This window comes from Pezoporus flaviventris, unplaced genomic scaffold, assembly GCF_033815535.1.
Source record: "Pezoporus flaviventris isolate CSIRO_AGI_PZ_B2104156 unplaced genomic scaffold, CSIRO_AGI_Pfla_v1 ptg000047l, whole genome shotgun sequence".
NCBI lineage: Eukaryota > Metazoa > Chordata > Aves > Psittaciformes > Psittacidae > Pezoporus > Pezoporus flaviventris.
The window spans coordinates 849,864-861,277 of NW_026892595.1; the positions used below are offsets into that span (position 1 = coordinate 849,864).

Genomic DNA, 11,414 nt, shown 5'->3' on the forward strand with positions numbered 1-11,414 from the left:
ATCAAGTAGCTAATTCTTTTGACAATTTACTTAAATTTCATGAAGTATCAGCATTAGTTTAAGAATGTGGCAGGAAGTCTAAAGAAAGCTCAGAATGATAATTTTTACGGTTTCCTCTTCCTTTTTGACATAAACCTGCTAGTTTTTGCATATAATATGTTTTGCAATAATTGTCTTTGCACATTTGACAAACTGACTGTGACGCCCAGTGATTTTTCCCTAATACATCCAGGATCTTTGCTTATACTGAATGCTACCATCTCCATTTCTCTTCTCTTATTCGAGCATATTGAAGAGCATTAGTGAGTCATGCATAGATGTTGCTGAAGAACATACGCAGTATCTTTGAAATGTAATTTGAAGTCTCTTTTATAAGCAATAGAATCTGCACTCCTTGGAAGGCATTGGGAGTTTTCTGAAGAGATTTAGATTTTTTTTCCCAAGACTTAGCTTTTGTCTTAAATGGTTGGAAAGGCAGTATAAAGAGCAGAATGTGTTTTGAAATGAGTTCTTCCTTTGTGGACCCAGATAGAAGAAGCAGCAAGGTCCGAGTAAACCGTGTTTGAAATTTTATCATTGTTTTGATGATGGATAGAAGAGGTAATCTAGGTTTAATCTTTGATCATTAATTTGTGTGGCCTGGTGGATATTATATTGATGAAGGTTTAACTTGTTTACTTGCATATGACATTTTATAGCTTACTGTACTGATTTAAGATACAATGGACTGTTCTCTGTAGATATTTAAATGTTGTTAAACACATGACTGAAAAAAGTTGTATGTCTTTTGGTAAAATTAAGCATTTGAAGGGTAATAGTAGATCAAATACAAATTTTATTACCCTATAGTAAATGTGGGGCCATTAATTATTGCTAAGATTATTTTTCTATATCTTAAGTGTGTCCTCTGGTTACTGTTTGTAACTCTGAATAGAGCTGTGATCATTTGTTGTGCAATATATGATTCCTCTTTGGAAGGTGTAATCCTAAGATTAGCAGTGTCCACAGTATACATTTTGCAGAGAAACTACAATAGTACTCGATCATCCTTGGGCCTTATCTAAAACAGATTTAATCAATGGGAGTCTTTTTACAGCAAGATCTGGATCAGATCCTAAACTCTTGAATCATGAATAAGCTGCACATATAGAGTCAAAACCTTCAAGCAAATATTTCTGGTTATATATATTTGTGTGCCCTTTTTGTGCCAAAAGCTTGTAGGGAGAAAATAAAACAAGAAAATTTTGCAATGAGAAGAATTGGGTTTTGTATACTTGAATATTTCATAGCATGCTGCGTCAAGCATTGTGCTGCTATTTGTCCTTTGTTTCTCTGATTGTTGAAGGGTGGCTTTTTTTCTTCTTCTGATTTTTAGGCTACCCTTTCCTTTTGCTTACTGCCCAATTAATTAAGATCCACTTTGGTTTGGCTTAAATGAGTATACTCTTAATTGATTAGTACTGCAGCCACAACTCATACTGCTAGTGTCTGGAAAGATAGGTATGGAATTAGTGATACTGACACAAGGAGGAGGTAATTTGTATAAACTTTTTATTTTATTAATTTTAGTAACCCTGTACATGATTTTGTAGACTCAGCATTTTGCTTAAAAGCAAGTTATGTGATGATCATTTGTCTCAGAAAATCCTGAATCGTCTGAAAATGGAATCAGACCAGAAATTTAGCATGTAAAGTGGCATGCTCTTATATGTTTACAATGGAGAAACACAATTGTAAGAGCAAAATTGATACCTTATGGAAGTTTTTTCATGATTTATGAATGTAGATGTAAACTAATCTGAATCTATTTTCTGACATGGTTGTTCAGCTTGACAATTCCTTTGTGTACAGGTTCATTTAACATAACCAATTATGTTTTGATTGCAAATAGCTATGTTAGTAGCAACCTTGTAAACACATGTCTAGTACTAAAAGACTACTGAAATGTGGTATTTTAACTCTAAATCTTTAGGAAAGAAAAGTGTGTATTGATGGATTGTGATATTTATTGGGTCATAATGTATTTAAATTTTCTTTAATGCATATGTTAGTGATTGTTTACCCTGATGAAGTGCATAGAGGTCTCTGCAAGGAGTTCTGCATGGAAAGAATTACCTCATGTCAGTGGTCACTCCTCAATTAAAAGTTCCATTAGCAGATGATTCCTGCTTCTGGTTTGTGTACTGATTGCATTTTATTGCCTCTAAATCAGGTTCCTAGACAGGGAATAAATAAACAGTGTGTGTGGTAATGGTATCCTGATCCTTTTTCACAGTTGGGAACACCTACATCCATTTCAATCAATTAGGTTTGGAATATTTACTGAAATTCTTTATTCTACTTGAATGGTCTTTAAAAATGACGAATTTCACTGCTGTTAAAATACAGATTTATCTTAGAAGCAGCTCCATCTTTTATCTTCAGCTCTTACTAAATTACATTTAAATTTGAGACAAGAAAATCTATTACGCCTTTACTGGAACTTCAGCAGTGAATGGTAACTTTGTTATCCAGTGCATCCACAGGTAGCTCTTGTCCTTCTCTCTCCCATCCCTCAAAACCCCCCCAAATGATGTTGACAGCAATTTATATCTTACACATGGTGAAAGTTAGAATTGTTCCTATTAAAACAGAAAGTAAGTACCAAGCTGATGAAATGGTGGTTTTCTGCAAGGACTGACATTTCTGGAGCACTATATTCTGGTAGTAAAAAATTCTGTAATAAAATTACATATGTCCTAAATTCTTAGAGTAAAAGTGCGAGCATGACTTTACATTTTTAAATTAAAAATTAAGTCAAGGTCATTATACGTGATATATTTCAATGGAGTCTTTGGAAATGAATTCCTACATTGTTATGATAATGTGTTCATGAGTCAGTTGTGAGTTTGCTTTATGCTTATCATGCACCTGCAGTCCATTTCGGGTATTTACACTGACTGCAGCAAATTTGTCAGGCGGGCCTTTTGTATCTGAGTCTTGCTACCCCACGTCTCTGGAACTTCGATGGGCTTGTACTTACCGACCTTCCAATTCCCAGTAGGTGGGGAGTCGGAAGTAAAACCGGCTTACAAAAGGCTTTATTTTTTGGGAGGCGGGGAAATGAATAAATGTGAAGATACTAGCACTGCTACAAGGGATGTTAATAGGGCTCCCTCAGAAGCCTTAATCACAAGCATCTAGCTGTGGAATTTTGGACTCCTGCTTTTTTAAAAGACAGAAAAGGTATCCATTATTTGAACAAAAAGTTCTGGATAAATTTTTACAGTTGAATAGGGAAGATAATGTATCAGATTTTTCCATTACTATGGTGATAGAAATGCATCTAGATATCTCTGCTAATATATTGCTCTGAGAACTGAGAAACAGTAACTTAAAGCTACCAGGCAGTAGATGTACTCTGCATTGTGACACACACTTGATAGAATTACGTTTGTTTTACCATACTGGCATTAGTATCAGTTTGTTTTTCCTCACTTTAAAGAACACGAAATATATCTGTAAGAAATTACTTTATCTTATACTAAATGCTAGCTTTAAAAATGCTTCAAAAATACAAATACATGTTAATTTTAATGTAATATATTTTTTGCTTTATCTTTTTCATTGTGGTAGAAAAGGCTTTGCTGCCCCAAAAGCTTTGTGAGTGTGATGAGATATTTCTAGGGTATAAATAATAAGGTAGAAGGAAGTTCTAATGGTTTTGCTATTTTTCTATCATTTTTATTAATGGTTCTGTACAGCTTTGAAGATCTATTGCACTCTGTAAGTGCTAAGTATTATTTAATAGTATCTGTTTAAAATGACTGAAATTGAAAGGGTTATGGTCTTGGGGGCTGATTAGGGAAATAACTGAATTTAAGCCCAGTTGTTTACTGCCTCAGCCCAGGCAGTACTGTGTGTCTTTCTCGGGGTATGACTTTAGCATTGTTTATGTTTTAAAATACAGTTCTGGGTTGTAAAGGATTAATGGAAAGTAGGAGCAATGACTGATTAATTATTTTTCTTGAGAGATTTTAGTTAAAATAATAAATGAGAGAATTAATTGTAGACCTGAAAATGTAAGTGTAGGCACAAAAGCTGCCTAACGGTCAGGGAAGTTTAGTTGGTTCATCTGTGAATTTGTTTACACAGTTTGAACTTTATTCAACATGTTGTAATGCTCATGAAACCTCTCCTCTATATAGCTAATTTGTCTGCAGTGACTAGACTGGCTTTAATTTTGTCATTTTAAAATGTGGCAGAAAGTCTTCTCTTTCTGAAGAGCTGTTTCCTAAATGTGGGGATCATACCTGAACAATACCTTGTGTGACCATGTAGTGCTTATATAATTTTGTGATAGTTACCCTGTGTAGTCCCAGTGAGATATTTACTTGCATTATTTTGAAAACAAGAAAAAAAAACCTCCTTCTCCAGAGAACTGTAAGTTTTCTTCCTTTCTTACTATGTACTGTGTACAGTTGTCCTTCCAGCTGAGATCTTTTTTCCATAATATATTAAAGTTACTGATTGCCAGTCTATATTCTGAAAGTTGCCTGCCTTAAAGAACCGTTCCTTGTGCCCCACATCACAGGTGTTTAATGAATGCATTCAGTATATCTAAGTAGATGAGCATATTTTCTCTTTAGATGACCCAGCTGTGGTCTGCATCATGGAGTAGAGGCTTTTGTAGCTAGTCCATGTTGCCATCAATTATAATTGAACTGTACTGTAATCGCAAGTAGCTAATATTATTTAAAAGAGAAACAGTAGACTCCAGACTGTGTTTTGTGTGTGAAGTCAAAAAACTGTTAACCGCAGTAGGTCTTCTGTTATTTTGCTTGTTTTTAATATACTGGTGTGTTCTCCAGGCATTCAGACACAGAGTGAGAGGGAGGTGCATGAGGTTATTTTTACTGAATATTACTTCTTCCATAGTGAAGTAATTTCTCTTGGCCTTTTAACCAGGAAAAACTTCTTTTAACTGTTTACTAAAAAAAAAAAAACAAAACAAACAAAACCCCCAAATGCTAAAAAAAAAGAAAAGGCTAGCAAATATCTTGAGATAATTGGACAACACTGGGGTGAAGAGTAGCCAAAGTAATTTGTTTGAAAAGCTAGACTTGTTTGCCTTTTTTTGTTTGTTTCAGAAGCTTTTAACTTGCTTTAATGGTTATCTAGAGATGTCGTAATTTTGCCTAAAGAGCATCCTGTAGGCATTTGAAATGGTGCTGGGAAATTCAGGTTGGCCCTTTCAGCAGGCTTAATCTTTTAGCTACTGAGAATGCATCACCCTATGAGCATTATAGTTCTTGTGGCTTGTGTGAATGCCCTTGATGTAGACATCCCTGTCTCTGCTTCAGACTGGTCTCTTGCTCCAAGCTTGCATCTCCAGATTGTGTTTCCATGGAAGTGAAATCCTAATACTCCCAGCTTTTTGAGGAGGCAGAGGTATACTAGACTCTATTAAGGTGTTTGTTGTGTTGTGTGTCATCCTTTGCCCTCCCCTTCCCACCCGGTGTTAGAAATTAGAAATTGAATGTCATGTTTGACCACCAACTGCTTCTTTCATGACTTCCTATCTACATTTTTTGCTTTACATAAATAGCAGTTTATGGGACTGCAGGATAGTAGACAGTGAAGTCAAGGGGCTCGTTAGATAGGAAAGCTGGAAACATGAACTCTGAGAATTCATCACATAAAATGGTATTGGGCCCATTGGTGATGACCACAGGAGTTAAAAGGCTCACCAAAGCGTAAGAGTACTTGAAATTTGAGGTTAGTTTTAAAATATGTATTGGTTAAACTTGCTGACTTTAATCCCTTGAAGCAGTGTATGAACAGGAACTTCAGACTTGGTCAAACAGAAAGAAGTAGCCTCCCTCCCAAGAACAAGCCAGTTTCTTTCTTCACTGTTGTTACTCACTGGCTGCTGGAGGAAAACAGAGGACTGCTTCTGTGGGGAGAACATGACCTTGTATTATGTTAAAGTACATACATAAGTATATTCTGATGGTGCAGCTTCATATGGCAGCTAATTAATCTGACAGTTACTTCTGTAAGAGGTGGTCACTATTCTCTTGCCTGTCACCAGTGCTGGGCTCCTGCCTCCTTTATGCTGATGTTGCAGAAGGGTGGTTCAGAGAGGTCAGTGGACAGAAAACTAAGTTTAAAATCAGGTAGTTTAACAGCTCCCCAAGACAAATCATAAGAGGAAAGAAAGAAGGAGTGACTCCTCCTTTTGGTCGTTAGATCAACGGAGTAAGAATAGTACTCATTATGGTTCAATTCCTTGGGGAACTGGCTGCTCTGAGGTTTGTGAAACAAATGGCATTGCTGTTCTACCCAGTTACAGCTGTAGCTGTGAGCTGAATCAGATTCTGACTTGAAAGAAAGCTCAGCTTCAAACATGCTGTGTCCACCAACATTCACCACACCCTGCCCAAACCCAAGACTCAACACCCCAGACAAAGCATGACCCAAATCATCTGAAAATTCATAACCTTATTCAGCATGTTGTAATGTAACCAATGTGCGTAACCATTACTATATGACTACTCCACTTGCAAACAAACCCAGTTGAATCAGCAACCTAATTTGTTTCATTACTCTGTCAGGAATGGGTGGAATCACATCTTCTAGCAGCAACAGGTAATTTAATTAGTTTATGCTGACTGAGATACAGGGAAGTTGGATGGAAACTGAAAAATAAAGTTTTGGTTTGTTTACTCGTGTTCAGTTGTACACGGTATTTCTCTGCATCTCTGTGCAGGGCTGGAGCTGTAATGGTATCTTTTACTTCTTTGAAACAAACCCGAAGTTTACCATGATTTTATTTACCAGAGTTTTAGTGCATTTTTTAATCAAACTTTATTAGGATAGCTTGACTTGGAAACTAATTAAAGGATTACTGTTCATCTTGTTTCAAAAAATTACTTTCGTAATATTGCAATCACTTAGCTAAGTGAAGGAGTAATTAAAGTTATTCTCAAGTTGCACAATTTAGTTTATTTAAAAATGCTTTATATAGTTTTTAGATGAAGTTATAAATGTTCACTTTGGAACTACCTGAAGATGAATAGTGATGCATTGGAAATGCATTATTTTTTTATTGATTCTTAATGTAGTAAATTACTGAAGTTATTTGGCAGCAAACAGAAGTAGCCAGTGATGTTGTTCACATTTATTTTCCTGATAGCATCACAATTTGCATTAATTGCATTGCAGCTGCACTCACTTATATTAAAAAGCTTCTACTATAATTAATCCTTTTTATTTCAAATCATTTTGGCACAATTTCTAGCAATAAACACTCATAAAAGACAGACACTTGAAAAATAACATACAAGTTTCTTCAATATACCTATTGCTGTTTTTTCCTGACAAGGAATTATTGATAGGCTTCTAGGATCAAGTGTTGCAAGTGGCTGAGACTTAAGATCAGCTTGAAAAATGCTAAGTGGATTATTTTACATAAAAAATAGACAGGTTTTGAATTTGTGTAATTAACCTGTGTTTAGAAAATACCTTGATTTATGTCTACTTTTGTATTTCAGTTGCATACATTATGGAAATTTAATTTATAATCCATTTAGCTGATGTGATCATAGTTTTTAGTGCTATCATTTATTAGTCCTTGTATATTAAATGCTCTAAAGGCTTAAACCTGCCTTGTGTAAAAAATTACACCTCTACATTTACATTTTATGAGTCATAGATGGAATTCCATTTTAAATTCGGGTAGCTTTGATATATTTAAGGAATTACAATGGCTTTATTGTTACTAATGCAGGAACAGCAAACACTGACCTTATACATTGCAAATTAATGATTTATCCCTTTAGTTTGCTTTTAAAGTCAAGTATACAAATGAGGATTTTGACTTCTACACCTTGAATAAATCATACAGCTCTAAATATAATGCACCCTTTGGCTTTGAACTCGTTATTCTGAGTTCTTTCTGGAAGGTCTAACTCACCTCACAGAAATGTTCTTTCAAAAGTTTAAGGAATTGTGTATATTTTTCTTAACGTCTTTGTTGGAATATCATTGAATGATTATAGCTACATTTTTTCATCTTTTTTCCTTTTTTTGCCTCATTGTGCTTCCTTTTCTAAGTATGCAGCAGATTATGGGGGAATTAAGTAATGCCAAAGCGCTGCTCTTAAAGAGTAAAAAGAGAACAAACAATAATGCTGTGTTGATGTCTTTTCTGATCAGCCTGGCAGTGATATTAATGACAGTATAAAGATTTGGTTGTCGTTAGAGATGCTGATGTGGCAAACAGATTGGACAATGGGAAAGGCTATGCAAAGGCACCATGTTTCAGGAATGTTTTTTTAAAGGCAACAGTCTTTTGGTTTTCCTTTATTCATGTAGGTTCTCTCTAAATTATGGTATGCTTTCTCTCTTGAGCTCAGAAGTTTCCATCTCTCCTTTTGAGAGCTACCATAAATAAGTACTGATGGGAAAGAAACAACAAGAAGTTCTTATATGAAAAAATACACAAAGTTGCTCTGCATTGTATGGAAATGTGGTCAAATAGCAGATAACTGAGAGTAGAATTGCTGGAGTTTCGTGCATTTTTCAAAATTCTTGGGGAAACTCTCAGTTTACAGTAAAAATACATTTTTCGTGAGTCCTGCATATTTGAGTCAGGCTCATTTTTGGTTCAGTAATCCTTTGAAGGTCAAAACAGTGCCAGGTGTAGGAGGGATTGGACATATGGTACAGTCATAACTGGTAGGCTCTTGGCTTAGAAAATTAGGGTGGTTTGATGCCATTAAGCAGCAGAATTCACCAAAAATATGCAGTGATGGATCTGTACAACATGCAAGAGAAATAATGTATTTGGATTAGTTTAGAATGTACTGTTTTTTACGTAGTTAATTTTACTGGACAGACAATTTTACATGTATCATGAATGGGAAAATATTGTTTGTGACGATGCTAATGCAGGTAGAAATGCTAAATATTTTTGGAAGACATTCTGATGCATTTGCATTGTCCTTTAGTAAACTTGGCTTTTCTTGCCAGTCTGTGCAATTGATAACACTTCCTGTTTGCTCTCATACTTAGGACAAGAAGATTAATGACAGATAAGTGGTGACCTTTTTAAATCACCACATAATTAGTTTGTAAAATGTGGGACTTGGTATTTCACAAGAATATCCAAATTTCAAACTTCAGATGAATGTTTTTAAATTTTTGCAATACATGGGCTAGTGCCATACCAGAAGATCGTATTCAGCCACTGAATTAAGGAGTTACCAAAAGGTTGAGAAATAGACAACAGCGTTCAGAATTCTTACATCTACAAAAGTAAAATCTAATGTGCTTTGAATTGCTTTGTTTTTCAGGCTCTTTATGAAAATATGCTGGTGGAGCTGCCATTTGCTAGTTTTTTCCTCTCAAAATTGCTGGGGACAAGTGCTGATGTTGACATTCATCATTTAGCTTCATTAGATCCAGAAATGTATAAAAATTTGCTTTTTCTCAAGAGCTATGAAGGGGATGTGGAAGAACTTGGACTGAACTTCACTGTGGTAAATAATGACCTTGGGGAAGCACAGGTAAGAATGGCTTTAGCTCTGTTTTTTTTTTCCTGTTATGTATGACTGATGAGTCGTTACTACCCCCACTAAGTCATTCTTTAAAAGTGATAGGAAACAACTGCTAAAGGTGCTGTGTATTGTGTGGCATCATAGGGATTCTGGCTCAATATTTCAAGTATTGAAAGTAGATATAAGTAGCCAATAACTAATCGAGTACTTGAAAAAACTTTTGATGATGACTTTGAAGTCTGGTCTTTTAAATAGTTAACTATAGTGATTATTTTCTAACAATCATACATGAAAACTTCTTTTGCTTGAGGTAATTTCTTAAAATCTTTTATGTTGTTTGTCTGATTGCACTTCAAATAATTGGAAAAGGTAGGTGATATGTAAGCGATAGAAGTACTGCCCTGCTTTGGAATCAGTTAGAAATCATAATGGATTAAAATAATAATGACCCAGTGACTCATTATTGTGCACTTACAGTAATAGGTTTGTTGATTGCAGCTAATACAAATCCAGTTTAGTCTCTTAACTAAAAATGAAAAGTAGCTAGTAATTTCTGGGGAAGTTTTAGTTTCCATTCTTCATACACCTACACTGTATGTCCTGAAAAATTAACCACACAAGTTAGAACCTATGTCAACAAGTAGGGTAGAAGGATATAGAAAAGAGAAATCACTCAGAAATAATGTAGAGATGCAGGTTAGAGATGTTGCCAGCTCTACTTACTGCAACAAAAACACTGTAAAAAGGTGCATTCTTGCCAAGAAGCCTAATTTGTCTGTTAAAAGTCTTTGAGGGCTACAGCTGGTGTTATCAAGACTTCTGGATTTTAATTGTTTGGCATAAGTTTAAAAGGAAGATTAAATATAATTATCGGTAAGGAAAGGAAATGGAAATTAAATATTCTGATGCTGTTTTGCTGTGTTTATACTTGGAGAGAGAGCACAATACCCGTGAAATATTAACCATCTTTTAATCAGACTGCATATTAGTGTAGTTCAACAGAACTAATTGGTTGTCATTCATTGTCTTCTGTGTTTTGATGCAACAGGTTGCTTTTTATATTTCATTTCATTACCTTAATAAACTTCATATGGATAATACATTTTGTCTGGTATTTGACTCATGTAACCATTGTATACTAACTAATTGTGTCAAGGTAAGGCTAATTCACTTTGGGAAAAGAGCTTAATTTGCACTCCTTAAGTTGAATGTACATTATCTTTAGTTTTCAGCTAAACAACCACTTTAGTGTCTAATAAATTGTGCCAAATAAATGCATCATAAATCTATCATTGTAAATAGCTATCCTCATGACAGTGTCCATCCAGCAATTGTGGCACAAAAGCATTATCTGCTATGAAAGACACATTCAAAAGGAGCTCTATAGCCTCTGTCAATAGTAGAAGGTGGAAATTCTATTATCAGTGTATTGATTCCAGTCCTGTAATGTGCTTTTAGATCCCATTAAACTACTGTCAAAGTGCATTCACCAGAAGTTGAAAAAGGTACTTAATAATTTGCACATTAGACCTGCTAATTAGGGGAGCTCTGCCATCAACCTTATCTTCCAGCACCAAATAGCTTTAGCTTTTGATAAAGAACTATCTAATGCAGTGATAGCCTAGATTTCAACAGTTGGTTCTGCTGCAGAAAATGGTGGCCACTAAAACAGCCTCCAAACAATGTCAGCCTATAGTTACAGGTGCCTTCAAGTAGCTGTGTATATTGATTTTAGTTTTCCTTTTATCTCGTAGATTAGATGGTGATAAAATTATTCTAAAATGCTTATAAGTGTACAGTTACTGAGCTGGAGACAGTACCTCCTTTTTTCAGACCTTACCAGTGAGGAAGGTGTTTTGTGGCTGTCCAGGG

General features: G+C 35.1%; 1 protein-coding gene across 2 annotated transcripts in view; it reads left to right on the forward strand.

Annotated features, from left to right (window-relative positions):
• The window catches only part of UBE3C (ubiquitin protein ligase E3C), a 73,803-nt gene that overhangs the window by 50,001 nt on the left and 12,388 nt on the right, over positions 1-11,414 (forward strand). For both annotated transcript variants that reach the window (XM_061467997.1, XM_061467998.1), the window contains one exon: positions 9,339-9,551. In XM_061467997.1, the coding sequence (XP_061323981.1) occupies positions 9,339-9,551 (213 nt within the window). The remainder of the gene's footprint in view (positions 1-9,338; positions 9,552-11,414) is intronic.